Source organism: Alosa alosa, chromosome 15 (genome assembly GCF_017589495.1).
Source record: "Alosa alosa isolate M-15738 ecotype Scorff River chromosome 15, AALO_Geno_1.1, whole genome shotgun sequence".
In the NCBI taxonomy this organism is placed as follows: Eukaryota; Metazoa; Chordata; class Actinopteri; order Clupeiformes; family Clupeidae; genus Alosa; species Alosa alosa.
The window spans coordinates 21,167,552-21,187,907 of NC_063203.1; the positions used below are offsets into that span (position 1 = coordinate 21,167,552).

Genomic DNA, 20,356 nt, shown 5'->3' on the forward strand with positions numbered 1-20,356 from the left:
TGCTAAGTGTGATGGTGGAGGAGAGGTGCGGGCCAATTCTGACAGTCTGTGGACGATTTAACACAAAGTCTTTTATCCAGCTGCAGGTAGGTGAGGGGAGTCCAAGGGTCAGCAGTTTGTTTATCAGGATGTCGGGGATAATCCAGAAATCCACAAAAAGCATCCTGACGTAGCTGTTTCTCTGTTCGAAATGGCTGAGGGCAGCATGGAGAGTAATAGATAAGGCGTTATCTATGGATCTGTTAGGCCTGTATGCAAACTGATGATTGTCCAAGGAGTGAGGGAGACTGGCTTGCACATATTTGATTACCAGTCTCTCAAAGCACTTCATTATGAGAGGGGGATGAGGGCCACGGGTCTGTAGTCTGCTAGGCTGTTCGATGCTGATTTCTTGGGGATGGGGATAGTGCTGATTTCAGAGTGGAGGGGACAGTGGACTGAGCGAGAGATAAGTTGAAAATGGTGCTAAAGACAGCTGAGAGTTCATTACAACATGCTCTAAGTACCTTCCCAGGTACCCCATCGGGGCCAGCAGCCTTCCTGGGGTTCACTGCTTTGAGAACCTGTCTCACTTTGTGTTGTTGGACAGTGAGAGCAGGAATGTCTGCATGGAATGTCTGCATGAGAGCAGGAATGTCTTTATTTCTGCATTGTTGCACTGTTGACTTACTTATTTGCACTATAACCATGACCACTATCACCACTGCACTACCACCATGACACTCATTCACACAGAGCACCTTAGAGCACCTTACCATACCTTACTATGCACAGAGAATCACAGGCTCAGTCCCTGCCTCACTCATTGCAAGCGCCTCTGATTTATTAATCACCACTATGTGGATACTGTTTTTAGAATTGATTTAGATTAAGTGTTAGTATAATTTGTATTTTTGTAATTTGTATTTTAGTATATTTTTATATATTGTATTAAGTGTTAGTATAATTTGTATTTTAGTATAGTTAGCATAGTCTTTATCTTCTACTGTCCTTACTGCTTAGTTGTGTTTTTTATTATATACTTTTAATTACTCTTTCTGCTGTTAAAGAATGTGTTTGTGTTGTATGTATGCTGCTGAGACCTTGAATTTCCCTGTTTTTTTCCCTGGGGATCAATAAAGTATCTATCTATCTATCTATCTATCTATTTATCTATCTATCTATGTCCTCCAAAGTGACCACTGAGAGCCCCAGGTGATGAAGCCCTAGATGGGGTCTCTTGGTCTATTGAGTGAATTTGGGGAGCACTGACTTTAAGCATGCCTCATTACAAAAAACACAACCGAGCAAAGCAAAACCACTTGTTAAGCTCTTCTGCCAGCAGGGCACCATTTGTTGTTTCTCTGACAGAGACTCCAGATCACCGTCTCTGATTCAACTGTTATAAAGTAGAATTCAACATGGAATTTTAGAACCAAGAGGAGGGATGAGGAAGGGTACATTGTTGCAGAACAGAATATATTTTTCTGTTAGAATGTTAGACTGATTTGTTTTGTCTCAGTGAAATTGCATTTTGTGTTTTGACTTGGAAAAACACACTTGCCATTGGTATGTTTACAGAACTGTGAATGCAAAAGAAAGCAAAAGCCAGATGACTTTTATTTATACCATCAGGGGGCACATTGCCGGTTTGTGTTTACTGTTTGATACGAAAACACCATTTTTAATAAGGTGTGAAAAGTTAAGCAAGGTGTGTTAGCAGTTGCAAGAGAACTACAATGTTTTGCTGAATGGGTGCCCTTAAGCAATCAGAAAAACTGTAAAATCCCCTCACTGGGATTTCTCTGCCCGATGGTTTGTTGTAGCAGAAACTAACACCAGCGTCGCCCGGGTGGAATATAGACTGCTGTCCCAATTGCTCACTGACAGAGACTCCAGATCACCGCCTCTGATTCAACTGTTATAAAGGAATTCAACATGGATTAGTGTGTGAATGTCACCTCACTGTGTGTTCACTGTGTGCTGAGTGTGTTTCACTAATTCACGGATTGGGATAAATGCAGAGACCAAATTTCCCTTCACAGGATCAAAAGAGTATATATACCAGATACTTATACAAAACTCCCCTGCTGAAGGGTTTCAAATAATCACCAGGGGCCACTCGACTTGTTTAAAGCGATGTGCAAAAGGTTGAAATGAATGCACTGCACATCATGCCTGTTGATATGGTTGATTACACGAATGAGGCCTTTAAACATTGGTTGCAAATCTCTGTGTACAGTGACCTCTTGGTACTACAAACAAACACTCTTTGTAATGCACTGTGGTTTGAAGGTCTTTTATCTTCTTGTGTTAGCAGACTTTAGCAGAGTTTCATGGGTAATAATAACTTACACCTGTCACATCATTCAGAGTAGTGATACGAATGTGTGGTTTGATCACTAAAGGACTCGATTTGAAATTATTACCCATCCATAGTCATCACAAACTAATGCATGTGTGCTTAAGCACCTGCATATGTCAGTAGACCTTGTCCCGTTCTTCACCCAATCATCTGGTTAACCAGATATATGCCATAACCATCTACCACTGGCGCCTTTTTATCTGTTATGGTAAGCCATAATCATGCCACAGTTCAATCAAACGTCTTTACTTTGCTAGCTCTATGCCAAAACAAATCCAAAAATAACAAATGTATGCCAGACTTCAGCCAGAATGTTTGCTATCTGGGTTATTTCTCCTATAGAGTTCACAAAATATACCATCACTATAAATATTATACGCCATCCTACAACTTAATGAGAATTATTTTTGGGCCTCCTATAGCTCCTTTCTGACTTAAACCATTCACTTGGTCCCTTGTCTAAACACACTAAAATCTTGGTGTTTTCCTAGATTCATCTTTGAATTTGAACAAACAAAACCCTTTGTTTCTCATAAGGATCTGGAAACACTCATTCCTTCAGTACATCTAGGCTGGACTACTCTGGAATTCTCTGTATTTTGGTTCAACACACTCCACTGTTGCTAGATTACAACTAGTCCAAAACGCAGCTGCCAGACTGACTGGAACTAAAAAGAGAGAGCATATCACTCCAGTGTAGACCCAAGTACACTGGTTATCTGTGCGATTTAGAATAGATTTCAAAATTGTACTATTTGTTTTCAAAGCTTTTAATGGTTTAGCACCACAGTATATTTCTGATCTCATTAGTCCTCACACTACCCAGGTCAGTTTTCCCAACAACTCCTTTCTGTTCACCCCTCCCGCCTAAAAACCAAAGGTGACCGGGCTTTCTCTGTTACTGTTTTGGAATAGTCTTCATCCCCATTAAGTCCAGCCACACCTTAGATTGTTTTAAATCTAATCAAAAAACCCAAATTTTCTCCTTAGCACTTATTTTAGTACACTCTAATCTCCCCATGGTTTAATTTCTTAAGTCCATTCTTATTTTTATTTACATTTAAATGAAATATTTTTTATTCATAATTATTTGTTTATTTAAATTACCACTTCTTTATTATTATGTTATGTACTCTTTATTTATTTATTTTTTCTTATGTAGGCATTTTGTATTCTGTATTATATTATCACCGGTATTTGTTGTTTTGTTATTATTCACATGTAATCATTTGTAAAGCACTTTGGGTCAACCCGGTTGTGTAAAACGTGCTATGAATAAATTGCCTTGACTTGAGTATAAATGGGTAGTGGACTCATGTGAGATGAATGTTTATTTCTGCTGAGAAGTATTTTATAATACAATTCTTAATGCAAATAACATACATTTATAGGTTAATTGTATTTTATAGTTTGGCTATTTACATGTGTATGCACATGTGTACATCTGTACTTATGTATTTATTATATACATGGAATTAAACTATTACATTAAAACAGGTCACATATAACAAAGTTATAGAAAGATTAACAGGAAAACATAAATACCAATGATTTCTCTGAGCAGATTCAATCTTTATTTCAGCTTACTTCGCTCGTGGATAGCCTTTATATATGTTTTTTTATGTTATTACAGAGGTTCAAGACATATATGTTAATTGTAATTCATTGACATTAATCGGTAAAATGAATGATGAAAAATTAGATGATCACTTTGATACGTTTTGCAATTCCTTATTTAGATATTTAACTTGCCACTGGGGGGTTACGTGAGTGTGTGTGGAGATGTCATTAAACTTACAGCAGGCATAGTACCTCAGAGCAGTATAGAACTTTTCATCCCTAAAACCATAGATGAGCGGACTTATCGCTCGGGAAAAAATGTGGAATGCCAAGAAGTCAAAGTAGCGGATGATGAGAAACAAATTAATGTCCCTCATTTCGAGGATGCGAGCTTCGATGAAGGGGCTGACGGCTTCTAGCGTGCAAAAGAAGAGTTGTAAGACGTGCAGTAGCATAGTGCGCTGCCCCTTTGAGGCGGCGTTTCTGTTATCACCCGAGGCCCTTCTGGCAACCATCATGATCGACCCGTAGGAGAAGCACAAGATGAGCACAGTGAAGACCAGTTTAAGGATGTACACATTGCCCCTCATCATCATATGCCAGTCCCGCTGTAGAAGCACCTCATAGGAACAAGAGGTCATCTTATAAAAGTAGCTTTCTGCTATATAGGAGAGCAGGATGATCAAGTCTACGAGGGGCCGCATGAAGGAGAGGAGCCAGACTATGGTGATGATGAGGACGGTCCTCTGTGGGGTGAAGATATCCACGTGCCTGAGAGGCATGCAGACAGCCACGTAGCGCTCCAGGCACATGGCCAGGATGATGTTGGGCGAGACCTGGGCCAAGGCGTCCATCACGATGCACAGCGGGACGCAGAAAGCCATAGGCACCACGAAGTCCACATAGTAAGAGATGACCCCGCAGTTAGTGAGCAGAAGAAAAATGGCGTCGGCGAGCAAGGTTTGGGCAAACAGTACATAGCGAGCCTCAGTTCCCAGCACCTGTTTCCTTAAGTAGACCAGGAGCATAAAGAGGTCAATGAGGATGAAGGGCCACACGATGACCTGCGCCACCGCTGTGGTTACATGCAGACGGACCGGGTCATTGCCTCGAAACGCGCCCTGGGTGCTGCCATTCACACTTTGGCTGCTATTGACATTCATTGCTTCACTGCCTGCAAGAAAAGGAAATTCATCTTGAATGTAATTAATTACTATCGTAAACATAAATCCTTTGGTCAAAAAACATTCCTTGGTAATAATGAATTATGCATTTATCTTGGTGCAAGCTGTTGACATTTGATTGCACCTATAATTTTCCTGCACTGCCAATGTAAATGCATAGCCAAGAATACAATTTTATATTAAAAAAGGTAAAAATTGTAAAAGGATACTCAACGTTAACAATGTAAAAACCTTTTATTTTACTAGTACATAGTGTTTTGAAAAGAAATCTATGCAATGCACCTTTAAATTACCCATTCCATCATAAAACTGTACAATATTTCATGCCCAAGTCATAATTGATGCATGGTTTGCCCCTAACCCTGTCATGAAACCACTTCAGGCATCCAACCAGTGTTCCTCCCTCTCATTGGGCATTTGCAAAACTCAATACATAGTTACATATAATTTACAGCTGAATTAAATAAAACTTTTACAACATCAAAACCCTGCAAGACCCTGTTTCTTACTCAGGACTAGTCCCTGCAATACCTGTGGTGGATATTTCTTCACATGTTTAAAGTTGGGGAGTTAGGCCCTACCCTCTGAAATCTTTCCACTTTTCATTTTTATGTGGGTTGTTATGAATATTAAGTAGCTCACTAGATGACGTCTTCCAGGCATCATTGTTGTTTTCAACAAGTGTTTGTGTCAGTTTGTCATTATTCCCAATGTCTTCTTACTCTTGCATTGAGCAAGTTTTAGTCATGGTCTTAGAATTTTAAAGGCATTGTTGTTTATGCTTCAAAGACCAAGGCATTGTTGTTTATGCCTCAAAGGATATCCACATGGCTATTTGGCTACTAGTGTTGCGCCTGTAAGCCAGAAATGTGTTCAAATTTGACAAACAGGTATATGTTCCTAAAGCAGACTTTTTTCTTTACATTTTTACATTAGAATTTTTGTGCAAAAAAATATCTGTTCACTTTGTGAAAGATATTTGGTCATTTTGTAAACAAAATGGCAAGCAACAAGGTAATTGCCACAAACTTTTGCTTCTGCTTACCGAATAGGAATGCTGCAGCCAATGATGTTAATTTATACACAGTGTTCATGCATGTTGGAGAAAAGTACCAGGAGGCTATGTGTTTTGATGTTTTGACATAAAAATAAAATATGCCGATGAAATGGATGAAAAGTTGTTGCATGTTTAAACGTGTATTTTAGGTCTACATATGAAATACGTGTAAAATACCTGTAATATACACATTAAGAAGCATATGTTTTTGAACTGCTCAGGATTCCATATCACAACATTGTAGTGCCTTGACATTGTAGTGCCTTGTTGGAAATTCTCTGTGAAATGATGGCATCAAACATCCTCCAAATTACACAAGTAACACACCTGATTTAATTATGGGTAACACTTTACTTGACAGTATCGACATAAGAGTGACATGACACTGTCATGAACATATGAAACTGTCATGACACATGAACCCCAACCCTAACTCTAACCCTAACTTGTTATGACAAAAACCGAATGTCACTTAATAACAGAAGCGTTATGTCCAGGGACGGATTACGGACCGGGCAACAGTTGTCATATTTCTGACGGACCGGTAGCAGGGACGTTGATTGTATTTTGTGAGAGGTGGTGCTGAAATTTCGAAATTCTGGCTGTTAAATATACCCTTTTAACGCAGTTTGGAAGGGGCAAACAAACAGAGCAAGCAGGGCCCGTTTTCTGTCTGACTCAGGTGACGTGAACATTGGCTACCTGCATGATAAGGTTTTCACTTCACTGCTGCTTGACACTACATGCATGGAGACATATTTCACGTTAACAGTGGAGATGTTAGCAAAACTATAGATGCAGATCATCTCCCCTACTAGATGCAGATCATCTCCCCTAGATGCAGATCATCTCCCTAATTATGCGCTCACTCCAGCACAGCGAGACGAGTGAAATAAGTGTAGGCCTATCTGTCATCGGCATCGCCATAGGCTATTTGCTACGATATAAGCTACTGTTAGGCCTACAACAAGTCGCAATTTATTAGGCTATCCAATCGCTATGCTGTTTTCATGCAGGAATCCACTTCATTCACCTACCCACGAGTGGTTCAGTGTCAGTTTCACTTTCGCAAACACGCATACACATTGAATGAGCACTTATAGCCTACCACTTCCACCTAATGTTATGCCTCTATATTTTATTAATTAAGAAGTATTTATTGATCAGGAAAACATTTAATTTATTTTTCTTTCGGTCCGCGGTTCCATAATACCATTCAGTTGTGCCGCAAATTAACAGACAGAAGCACCGGGCATAATCTAGCCTAAATTCATGGCAATTTTTTTTTTTAATCTGAGGGCCCCATAGGCTGAGGGCCCCTGTGCACGTGCACACTTGGCACAAGCCATGATCCGTCCCTGGTTATGTCATAAATGTCATGTCATGTCACTCTTATGTCGATACTGTCAAGTAAAGTGTAACCTAGTTATGTAATTTAAAAAAATAATAAATAACCTTTAAACTTTAAACTTATATATGATTGTGTGCTCACCGTTTTGACACTACACTGGTGTTATCATTAGGCCTACATGACGATGCAGCCAAGAGAGAAGGACAAAAGTTTTAGAAAGATAAGCTAAGTTTTGATGGATACAAGTAAAGTGGAAAATGTTCATATATTGCTGGTTCAAAAGGAAGAGTGTACTGCTTTTCTGAGTTCCTTGGGATATTAAAATTGTCAAATTGTGAAATGAAAAGGTCAAACTTCTTATTCTCTTTGGTGGAGGTGAAGATAAGGTGTCCATTACAGATCCACTGGGGGGCATTACAACACTTTTATACTACTGAACAGCGCACATGGTGAATGACATGTTCTCACCACGACTATGGTGTTGCTACAGTATATGAACCTTATCTAGTCATGGACGTAACATGATGAGATGGAATATAAATGGTGAAATACAGTATCTATGAAAGATCTATGACACTGGCCTTGTGAATTTAGGCCTTACTTACAGCCCAGGCCTGTTATTAACAACATGTTTATGAACGGTCAGAGCAGCAGTAAAATCCAAATGTTTACTTTATTTACTTCTGAAACAACTATTGGGGAAAAAATTGTTGGTCATTAAAGCAGCAGTATCTTCAAAATAAGTCATTAATGAAACTAAATGAATCACAGTATGTCTGAATGTAAAATGAATGTGGCATTGGTGTTGTGAGTGTAACTTTCAAAATGAACATAAATAAAACTTGCAACACAGTTTGGGAATGAAAAGTAAAAAGGCTTTGTGTTTATATAAAAATATATATTTACATACAGTTAATATGTTTTATCTAAATCCATTTTATATATACATCCTTAAAAATTCTGCATTGAAATGGGGACACATGACAGTGGATGATCAGTGTCAGGTGTATATTTCAAACACTGGCAGTGTTTGAAGGGTTACATTTCCTGTATTACAGTCTTGGTCAGTGTTCATAAAATAAAAACTGTTAAAAGTCTCTGAGCGTGCTATTTGACCTCACTGGTCAAACACTCAACTGCTTTTGACATAGGACTCAACAGTGGAAGCTCTTAAGCAAGACAATTATAACTATTGACTGTCCATAATAAGGTAATGACAATTTAGCAGGATCTTGGATGACTTATCAACAACTTTATCATGTTTACTGTAAGTTACATGTATGGTTGTGTGAGGAAATGCAATGAGACATATAGAGAGAAGCATTTATTTTTCTGCAGATATGTGATTAAATCCACACTTAGCATAATATCTCATAGCAGCATTAAACTTCTCATCTCTCAAACCATACACGAGAGGGCTTATGGCCCGGGAGACAACAGAGAAAGCCAGGAAGTTGAAGTAGCGCACGATGAGGTAAATATTGACATCGCCGATCTCCAGCACTCTGGCCTCTATCAAAGGCCCCGTGACCTCCAGGGTGCACAACACCAGCTGCAGGATGTGAAGCAGGAGGGTCCGCTGGCCCTTGGAGGCGGCCTGCTTGTTGTCGCCCGAAGCCTTGCGCGCCACGTGCATGATCGAGCCGTAGCAGAAGGCCAGGATCAGCAGCACAAGCAAGTAGTTGAGTATGAAGAGGTTCCCCCGCATGATCATGTGCCAGTCCTCCAGGAGAATGATCTCGTAGTAGCAGAACGCCGGCTGGGAGAAATAACTCTTTGCCACGTAGCTGAGGAAAATGGTGAAATCGATAAAGGGCTTGGAGAACGAGATGAGCCAGACCAGGGCCACCATCAGCATAGTTCTGGCTGGGGAGAAGATGTTGACGTGTCTGAGGGGCATGCAGATGGCCACGTAGCGCTCTATGCACATGGCGATGATGGTGGTGGGGGAGACGTGGGTGAGACCTCCCATGAGGAGAGTAAGGGGCAGGCACGCTCCCACAGGCAGCAGCAGGAACACCTGGTACGTGATCACCACAAAGTTGGTGGTGAGGAGGAAGGCCGTGTCTGCGATCAGTGTCTGGGCGAACAGCACGTATCGGGCCTCCGCCTTGAGCATGCGACGCTTCAGGAAGACGACGAACATGAAGATGTCGATGTAGACGAATGGCCACACGAAGATCTGCGCCAGCGCAGTGGTCACGCTCAGGCGCACCGGGTCACTGCCGGTGAAGAGCCGCCCGCCGCTGCCGTTCCTGCCCTGACTGCTGTTGTCACTCATGGTCTGCTATGAAGCAGAAATCAGTAAAATTGAATAAAGAAATAACATTAAATTAGATTTAAAACAAATCAGTCTGAAATTGTGTCAAATCTAGAGGCAGAGTTGAAATTAAGCCAGAGCTGAAGACAAAAGATTACGGTTTTAAGATAAAGCTTGGAATATACCGTATGTGCAGGGCAGAGTATGTACTAGGGGTGTAAAGATTAACCGATACGTATCGGTATCCGTTTTTAACGCGTAAGATACGGCTACATCGATACGTGAAGCCCCGTATCGGAATAAAACTGAAATGAACCGGTCGTTATATCGATTTACTTGTTGTTGTTCACAACCTTTTCTGCTCGCTCAGACTCTCATTTATGTTCCAAGCAGCGCGTTCATCCCACATCCGGTTTTGAAACTACACGTGGCACGGAATTGTGGGTTATGCAGTTCGTTTTTGGCTACATTCATTGCCCAAAGTTGTCAAATGACCTCATTACCCATACATCTACTGCAACTTAAGCACGCGTGACAACTTCGCTTTTCGGTCGTTTGTTTTACAGTTTTTACTTTTTGTTTTCAAAATCCAGCGCGAAATTAAACACTAAACAGCAACGATAGTCTGTAGAGTATAGCCTTACGTTTGACGAAAGGATTTCCTTAATGTTAAATAATAATTTGGTCCTTGCTAAAATGATGCACAAATTATTAGCCAATTATTTTGTTCATATTCACTCAGACTTGTGGCATTATAGGTTTCTGCACTAGGTCTACCGTTGGAACAAAATAAACCCAGAGAGTTCATTGATATGTAGGCCTATTTTATTCTTGTAGGCTATATGAGAAAAGGCCAAGAGTGTCTTAAGCACTGTTTTATTTTATTTCGGTATTGTCTTACCTCAACAAGGCTACAGCTCCATGAAAACAATCAGATATAACTCTATAAAATCTATAAAGTCTATAAAAAATATGTTGTATTTGCTGCTGTGTTTGACTGAAATGTAGACTATTCTTTTTTCATTTCAATACAGTATATGAAACAAACCTCAGTTTAGATAATCATATTCACACATTGTTTTGCCTAATTGACAACCATGACCATGATAACTGATAATATAAAATGAATGTGCACCTTGAGCAAATGATAAAAAATCTTTCAGAATGCTTTCCATTCTTGAACTGCATCGAATCGCATCGAATCGTTTTTAATGAACATGTATCTTTTCTTGTATCGAATCGTGCCCATGTATCTAGATGTGAAACGTATCGTCTTTTACATGAGAGATTCACACCCCTAGTATGTACAATACACAGGCTGCTGTAGTTAGGTTCTCATGACAGAGGAACAGATCTGCTAAGACAGGAGATATCAGGAAAAATGCAAGGTTTACAAACCTTTAGACAGACATGACACCAGATTTACATAGATTAAGAGTGTGAGACTGTGTAATAATAGGCAGCTGGATCAGGCTGGTAGCTGTACAGTATGTAAACCTCCCTTCCAAATGCCCCAAGACGTGTTAAGACAGACAGACATAAAAACATGTGGGGGTCTTTGCCTCCTTTGCTAGCATGCCTGCCTTGCCTGAGAATCAGGGGTGCTGCAAGTTGCTGGTTCAGGCCCAGGCTGGTACAGGGCTGAGCCACACGGCAAAAACAGCTTATCTAATCAAATCTAAAGTGTTATTCATCTTATATCAAGATAAAACAATCTAGTTGGTATTGTTTTCAGTATAAAGAGACTTGCCTAGCGTTTTCTTGTAGAATTGTTGAATAAATTTGTCTTAAAATAAGTCAAAATGATCTTTCAAGAGAGTGCTAGGTAGTCTCTTCATACTAAAAACAATACCAAACAGATTTTTTTTATCTTAATATAAGATTCATAACACTTGATTAGATTTTATTTTTTTTGCAGTGCATGCAGTCTAGTCAAATCAATGCATCAACACATGTATATCTATTATGCTAAATATAATTATTCTTAAGCTATGCTTAAAATCCTTGAGACACAGAGTTATGCATGCATTCATTGTGCAGGCTGCAGCTGTTACTCATGATCTGCTTTAGAAAAAACAGTAATTTCCATCATTATACATCACATAGGGACAGTCATACAGTACAGCATTTTATTTGTATACAATAAGGTGTTACACAGGTCCACATTAACAGTCGCATAAACTCCCCCTGATAAAGAGTATAATACATATAATGTTATCCACAGAGTCCTTACCTAAAGTGTGTGCTCATGATTTGTCAGATCTTGACAACCATTCAGGCTTGCATTACTTTTTATAATGTCTGATGTGCTTCATTTGAATATTAAGTTGTTGACAACCACACTATGTCTTCAGGGAGTGTAGTTTCATGATTGAGCCCATCCTGAAATGAATAATAGCTTTACATCAGCAATTTTAATCATTTATCAATGGTTACAATCACAATCACATTGCTAGAAAAAAAGAGAATGACAAGAACACTCTACTTTCTACTGTAAATGTGTATTGTCGTTAATAATAAATAAACGAAATGTCTGACATTACAATGATGTTAAAGCGATTGTGAATTTCTTCCAGACAGCAGTCAGGGCAGGATCGGCAGCGGCGGGCGGCTCTTCACCGGTAGTGACCCGGTGCGCCTGAGCGTGACCACTGCGCTGGCACAGATCTTCGTGTGGCCATTCGTCTACATCGACATCTTCATGTTCGTCGTCTTCCTGAAGCGTCGCATGCTCAAAGTGGAAGCCCGATACGTGCAGACTGAACATCTGTGTTTGGGCATTCCATTTGAGTTATTCCCAACGATATACACTGCAAATAGCAGTCAAAAGCAATCCATGCGAGTATATAAAGCTGCACCATAATTGTTTACAAGGAATTACTGCAAATTGCCCTTTTTGCCTTATGTCAGTTTTAAAAGTCAAAACCATTAGCAACAACATGTTCACAGGTGTTTACTTCAAATGCTTCAGACTAGAGTTCTCAACGGGTCGGGTCGGCCCGACAAACCCAACGGGACCCGCAGGTTCGGGCCGGGTTCGGGTCGAAAATATAAGCAAATGACTCGGGTCGGGTCGGACCTCGGGCTTAATCTTTTCCGCTCAGTGAAAAAAAAACATTTATTAATCATCCCATCCCAGTATCCCATTAGCTGCATGCCATCAGGCTATTTACCATTTTCTATTACGTAAAGTTGGTGAACACATTTTGTTTGAGCAGGAGAGAGAATACGCACGCAGGCACGCAATAGGCTACTTGTTGTTTTCTTTTACTCGGCTATCTATATGTGATCAGGTCAGGATCACGACTAATTGCAATCACCTGGGCGTGCGGGCTGGGGGTCATGGGTACGTAACTTCCTTCCCGACAAACACAAAAGAAGCTCTCCCAAATTGTTTGGTACGCAAGTTGCTTGTCGCTGGTCGGTACAAACCGCGCACTTCATGCTGGGTTTTGGTTGCGAACAACTCCCTCGCTGTGGTCTGGACTGTCATCTCCTCCCTACTCCTGTTTCCCTGTGACTACCAATGCGAATGCTGAACGTGGAGCTGACACACTTCCCTCCTCTGCTCCTGTTCCCCTGGGCTAGCTCGCATTGTGGAAAAGGCCGAGATCACAGCTGGCTGTCTATCACAGTTTGACCACTGTTTTCCCCCATTAGAGTTTCTTTTGGTATTAGTCAGTGTTAAACTAACAGCACGTCAAAGTTGGATGTACGGTATGCTTGTTTGTGTTGGTTTATTTTCTTTGTGTTGTATGCTTGTCTGAGTGTGATACACTGGTGCATTTACACTGTTTGCCAGGGTCTGTTCCACGACCAGGTGTAGTGCTGTTGCCATCCCTGAGCTCATATTAGCAGCCAGTTAGCGATTTCAGACTGTTACTCCGAGGCTATTGAGACTTATCCCTCCCCCCGGCACTATTAGTTTTTAATGGGTTCTTATCCACACGGGAGACTGTTACTCCTGGGGCATAGGGGTCTATCTATGCCCCAGGTGGTATTAGTTCATATTGAGTTCTTTGTGACTCCCAACCTAGTTTCTTCACACAGTAGACTGTTACTCTTGGGCCATAGGGGTCTATGTCCCAGGTAGTATTAGTTCATTATAGCTTCTGCTATTCATTGTAGCTGTATCGGTAGCATTCCACTGGCGCTGAATAGCGTGTTTGTCTTGTTTTTGTTTTGTCTTGTATTGTTTCCTTTATTGAATGCCCCCCTCCTTCCCCCTGTTTGCTAGTATGGCCTGCTAGGTCTATTAGGTAACACAGTTAAGGTACTCTAGGACTGCCGCCTTCCCCTAGTTTGCGGTGAGGGCACATTCTAGTGGTTGAGCGTGTACTGAACACCTATTTATACTCGTGTGGGTTGTATTTAGAAAGCTTGAGTGTTACACTTGTGTTTGTGTGTGTGTATGGCCATAGATCACTTTTGGGGCTGGGCAGCCATCCGAGGGTTACTGTACCTGTGTTAATTCAGGCCGTGTAGCAGCCACCAATCCACTGGGCATTTAATCTATGGTTATGTGTATTACATTTTGTTTTCTTTGATTATTTTGTGTTGTGTATTGTGATTTTGTTTTTATCGGATTTACCTACTGTACGTCCCTGCCATCCGTTTTAAACAAAGAAAAGAAATAATAAATATAACATTGTTTATACTACTGCCTCTGTCCTCATCCATTTAGTTGGATAAACCTGAGGGCCCTGTCACATTTGGCGCTGCGAGCAGGGTCCATGAAGAGGCTGTTAAATTATTTTTTTTCTGTTTGTTTTGATCTTTGGCGTTGGTAAAAGATGTTCACTCACACATAGTTGCTAGTTAGCAGTTTGGGGAAAACAGTGGTTGAAGAGTGTGTTCGTCCCATTCCTGGAAGCAAGAAGGCCGGGCCGAAGGAACCTCTAATTCCCGTCGTCAACATCATTGCCGGAGCGTTGGCGCCCACATAGTGCTTCGAATTGTGACTGCTGTCCTTTCTGTATATATATATATATATACATTTTTTTTTTTTTTTTTTTTTTTTCTCGTTTGTTTGTTTGTTCCCTCTCGTCCTTATTGCAGACTAAGTGTAAGGATGGACAATGAGATGGCAGCTCAACTTAGAACCCTGACTGAACTTGTGCAGCAATTGCAGGCAGACAACACAAAACTTAGGGAAGAGGTCGCCCAAAGGTCAGTTCCGCCAACACCCGATAGTTTGCCAGGTCAGTCCCCTAGGCCTGGTCCTGTAAATGAGGCCGTTAGACCAGCCCCAACTGGAGTAGTAGAACGCTATGTGTATATCCCTCGTGAGCGTAAGTGCCCACGGTTCTCTGGGAGACTGTCTCATGATTCTTTAACGGTGGAGGATTGGGTGGAGGAGGCCCGCCGCCACTTATCTTCACGGCATATGCCACTTTCCGAACAGGTTTTGACTATTTTTGATTTGTTAGATGGTGAGGCCAGGACCGAGGTTAAGTTTCGCCCTGCTTCCGATAGAGATGACCCCGATAAGATCTTTGGTATACTTACCAGTATTTATGGTTGCTCCCACTCCTATATTAGTTTACAGAAGCAGTTTTTCCAGCGACGGCAACTTGCAGGGGAGTCTTTGAGGGAATACTCCCATGCTCTTATGCACATGATGGAAGCTGTAAAGAGGAGGGATCCGGTCTGTTTTGCGAATCCTGATGTGGTATTGCGTGATCAGTTCATAGAGCATGTAGGGGACAGTATGTTGAAACGGGAGCTGCGACGTCAAGTACGGCTCCACCCAACTATCACTTTCTATGATGTCCATAGTGAAGCTATTCGTTGGGTAGAGGAGGGTGAGCACTCTAGTGACCCTAGGCCCCGTGCACATTCCTGTAGTACCAATGTAGTCCAAGAGCATGATGTTGACTCCAACGCAGTGTCTGTTAAGCCTACCAATGAGTTGACTGAGCTAAAAGAGAGTCTCCGTAAGCAACAGTCCCAATTAGACACCATTTTGCGCCGTCTCGATTCCCCCTTGCTACCTGACCAGTCCATCCGTAGGCCACCTGTGCGTAGCTGTCGTTATCGTTTCCAAGCTGATGGCAAGCCCATATGTTTGTGATGTAACCAACCTGGCCATATTGCACGTTTTTGTCAACCTCCAAATGCTGCTCCTAGAGCAGAGATAGAGTCCCACTCTCTCCCTCGGCAGCAGCCGGAAAACTAGTACCCCCTGACGTTATGGCCCAAACGTTGGGTGGGGAGTCATTGGGCTTGACATTAATAGGCACCCGACAACTCATTGGCAAATGTCCAGTAGTAGAGGTTAAGATTGGGGGTGTGGCGGTGGCTTGCTTGCTGGACACTGGCTCTATGGTGACTACAGTCACCCAGAAATTTTTCGAGCAGCAGTTACAACCCCTTTTTCACACTGGTTTACAATCTTGTAACTGGCTTAAGTTATGCCAGTTGGACATTATGCCCTGATGTCCGGCAGGCTGGCAGGGTGTGGCAACAAGCCCTGTCTGAATGTCAACATCTTGAACGTGCCTTGGAGAGTGGCAAAGTGGGTTCTGTACGGGTGCAGCCAGGGCCAGCGATCCAAGTGCCAGCAGGATCCATGAAGCTGGTTCCAGCCACCTGCCATCCAGGATTGGGGTCCACACTTCCGTCTGCTCTTCTAGAGCCTGTATCGTTTACTGATGGCCATCTGCCAGGTAACCTGCTCATTCCAACAGCTTACCTTTCCGTCACTTGTGGCCGGGTTCAAGTGCCAGTTGTTAATATAGGATGTCAAGATCAGTGGCTTTGGCCAAAGACTGTGCTCGGGAAACTTTATGTTGCCACCTCACCGGTTTCTGCTTCTGCCATCAACTTTGAAATCCAGGGAGACAGTCACGAGCAGATAGCCTTTATCCAGTCCATTCACACAGGAGAACACACCGATACAAGCTTTTCCCAGCTTACCTGGCCCACATTGTCAGATCAAGAACAGCAGGAAGCTCGCGGGCTGTTGGAGAAGTACAGCAAGACCTTCAGTCAGAGTGATGGGGACTTAGGATGTACCAACTTAGTCCAACACACCATTCCCTTGCTGGATGATGCCCCTGTGCGGCAACGGTATCGCCGCCTTCCACCTTCTCAATATGACCTGGTGAAAAAGCACGTCCAAGAGTTGCTAGACCATAACATCGTCAGGCCCAGTTGCAGTCCTTATGCGTCACCTATTGTGGTGGTCCAGAAGAAAGATGGTTCAATTCGCCTGTGTGTCGACTACCGCCAGCTCAACGCCAAGACACGTAAGGACGCATTCCCACTCCCCAGGATAGAAGAGTCCCTGGATGCATTGAGTGGAGCCAAGTGGTTCAGTACCTTGGACTTAGCCAGTGGCTATAACCAAGTCCCAGTCAGCGAGTAAGATCGTGAGAAGACCGCGTTTTGCACGCCCTTTGGGCTTTTTGAATTCAACAGGATGCCCTTTGGGCTGTGTAACGCTCCAGGTACTTTCCAACGCTTAATGGAGCGCATTTTTGGAGATCAGAGCTTCCATGCCCTCTTATTGTACCTGGACGACATCGTGATCTTCTCCACCACGTTCCAACAACACCTTGAGCGCCTAGAGATGGTATTGACCCGACTTCAGCAACAAGACCTGAAACTGAAGCTAAAGAAATGCCGATTTTTTCAGACTGAGGTCAGCTACTTGGGGCATGTGATATCTGCATCAGGAGTGGCCACCGATCCTGAGAAGATCCGAGTGGTTGCAGAATGGAAGAGGCCCTCCACAGTCAAAGAGCTTCGCTCCTTCCTTGGGTTCGCCCCATATTATAGGCGATTTGTGGAGGGGTTTGCAAGCCTTGCAGCCCCTTTGCATAAGCTGGTAGGTGCCCTACAGGGTACCCGCAAGAGACCTGGGCCTCGGATCCAGGGTTCCTTCGCACAGCACTGGACTGGAGCCTGTGAAACAGCCTTCTCAGCCTTGAAAGAACGACTGATTCATGCCCCCGTCCTAGGATATGCGGATTTCACACTCCCATTTATCGTAGAGACTGATGCAAGTAATTCTGGGTTGGGCGCGGTATTATCGCAAGAGCAGGCTGGGCAGCGACGGCCAATTGCATATGCCAGCCGAGGTCTCCGCCCCAGTGAAAGGAACATGACCAACTACAGTTCAATGAAGCTGGAGCTCGTAGGCCTGAAGTGGGCAGTTACCGAAAAATTCCGTGAGTACCTTCTTGGTCACAAGTTTACAGTTTACACGGACAACAACCCGCTAAGTTACCTGCAATCAGCCAAGTTGGCGGCCGTGGAACAACGCTGGGTGTCCCAGTTGGCTCTCTTTGACTACGAGATCAAGTACCGACCCGGCACCGCCAACCGCAATGCGGATGCACTGTCCCGGCTGCCCTCTACCCCGGCCTCTCCATCATCTACCCCAGAGGTGTCTGTTCTTCCTCAATGTTCCATGCCAGGTGAGACCCCCGGGCTGGGCCCCCGGGTGGTTGATGCACTGGAAGTGGGGGCTATTGTACCCAGGGCTCCTGCCCTCCCTACGGGTGTGATGCGAACTCAGACCCCCGGGCTGGGCCCCCGGGTGGCTGATCCACTCAAGGTGGGTGCTATCGTTTCAGGGGATCCTCCCCCCCCTACATGGGTGATGCGAGCTGAGACCCCCGGGCTGGGCCCCCGGGGGGTCGAATCCCTTTCAAGTGGGCTTGTCATGCCAGGTGTTCCAGTTCCCCCGCAATGTGCACTGAGTAGCGTGGCCCCTGGGCTGGGCCCCCAGGGTGGCCAACATCTGTGAAGTTGAAGCTGCACCATCACGGAGTAAGAAGGACTTAAGAGTACTCCAAGCGGCCGATCCTTGCATTGTGGCATTTATGCACTTTTGGAGGAGGAACCATCCACCGACTGCTATTGAATTGAAGACCGCACCTGCTGGAGTTCGAGAGCTTGCCAGACAGTGGCCCCGAATCAGAGAGAGAGAAGGTGTGCTGTACAGGGAAGTGCAGATTCCCCCATCCAGAGCCCAAGTTTTCCAGCTGCTGTTACCCGCAGCTCTGCGGGGAGAAGTTCTAACTGGCCTGCACAATAACCACGGCCATCAAGGAGTGGACCGGACTACAGCCTTAATCCGTCAACGGTGTTATTGGCCCAAGATGTGTCAGGATATCAAGCGGTGGTGTGACGAATGCCAACGTTGTACAGTAGCAAAAGCTACCCAACCCAGAGTTAGAACATTTATGGGCAGTCTTCTGGCTACCAGACCCCTGGAGATTATAGCAATTGACTTCACCATCCTTGACCGGGCCAGCAGCGGGCAGGAGAACGTTCTGGTGGTGACAGACGTATTTTCCAAGTTCACACAGGCGTATCCCACCCCAGATCAAAAAGCCAAGACTGTTGTGAAGGTGCTGGTGGAGAAATGGTTCTATATCTACGGGGTACCACAGCGGATCCATTCTGACCAAGGCAGGTGTTTTGAAGGAGAGCTACTGCATCAGCTATGTGCACTGTATGGCGTTCAGAAGAGTCGGACCACCCCCTACCATCCGGAGGGGAATGGACAGTGTGAGCGGTTTAACCGCACTCTCCACGACCTCTTGCGGACACTGCCCCCAGACAAGAAAAGAAAATGGCCCCAACTGCTCCCACAGCTTCTTTTTGCCTATAACACCACAGTGCATCACTCCACCCAACACTGCCCGTATGAATTGATGTTCGGGCAGAAGCCTCGGCTCCCCGTGGACCAGTTACTTGGTGTCATAGAAGAAGATCTCCCATATGCCAATACAGCTGACTGGATGGGGCAACACAAAGAACATCTGTTGGCGGTGTATAGTAATGCCCGGGAAAAGCTGGAAGCTGCTGCAGCCTACCGGCGACGAGACCATGCTGACCCCGCCCCCATCCTGTCAAGAGGCACCTTGGTGTACTGTAAGAACCACTTCCATGGTAGGCACAAGATACAGGACATCTGGAGTTCTACAGCCTATGAGGTGTTGGAATGCTTGGATGAGGTGGGCACCCTTTACAAGATCAAGCCCCTGGGTGACGGCGGCCCCTGCAAAGTCTTACATCGCACCGAGATAAAACCAGTCCCAGGTGGGACAGAGGGCAGGCAAACAGAGGCAATCCACCACCCTCCACCGGTGCATGGAGCCGTTGGTACCCCATCCCTAGTGGCTGATGCCACTCATCCTCCATCTCCAACATACAAGGAGGTTACCACCCCAGATGACTCCGAGGACGACAGCATTTGGAGAGTATCCATCACATCGACCAGACCAAGTACCATAGGAAGCCACGACCCTCTGCCGGGCCTCAGAGGCGAGAGTTTACCGAGTGGTTTCACTCGAGCAAGCAATGCGAGTCCACCCTTGCCCCCAGTGGAACAGTTGGTTATACCACCTACAGAGGGAGAATTAGGTATGGATCCCATGTCACCAGAACCTGTAGATTCCCCCCCTGTGCAGGCATCTGGTAGCCCAGCTAGGAGCCCTATACTCATGTCTACCCTTAGACGTTCGAGACGCTGTACAGCTGGGCAACACTCTAACCCCTTTCACCTACCACAGTCTGCCTCCAACAACTCAGGGTCAGGTACAGTGTAGGTGAATGCTGCTGATAATGTTTCTCTCTCTCTCTC

At 43.9% G+C, this 20,356-nt stretch overlaps 2 protein-coding genes across 2 annotated transcripts; both read right to left on the reverse strand.

Annotated features, from left to right (window-relative positions):
* Positions 1 to 330: 330 nt before the first annotated feature.
* Positions 331 to 5,067, reverse strand: LOC125307880 (odorant receptor 131-2-like). Its single transcript, XM_048264012.1, has 2 exons — positions 4,143 to 5,067; positions 331 to 437 (listed from the first exon to the last, which is right to left on the reverse strand). Exons 1-2 carry the CDS (start codon positions 5,065 to 5,067, stop codon positions 331 to 333), a joined length of 1,032 nt encoding a protein of 343 aa, XP_048119969.1.
* A 3,753-nt stretch (positions 5,068 to 8,820) lies between these two features.
* On the reverse strand, positions 8,821 to 9,777 carry LOC125307881 (odorant receptor 131-2-like). Its single transcript, XM_048264014.1, has one exon. It carries the CDS (start codon positions 9,775 to 9,777, stop codon positions 8,821 to 8,823), a length of 957 nt encoding a protein of 318 aa, XP_048119971.1.
* Between the last annotated feature and the right edge of the window lie 10,579 nt (positions 9,778 to 20,356).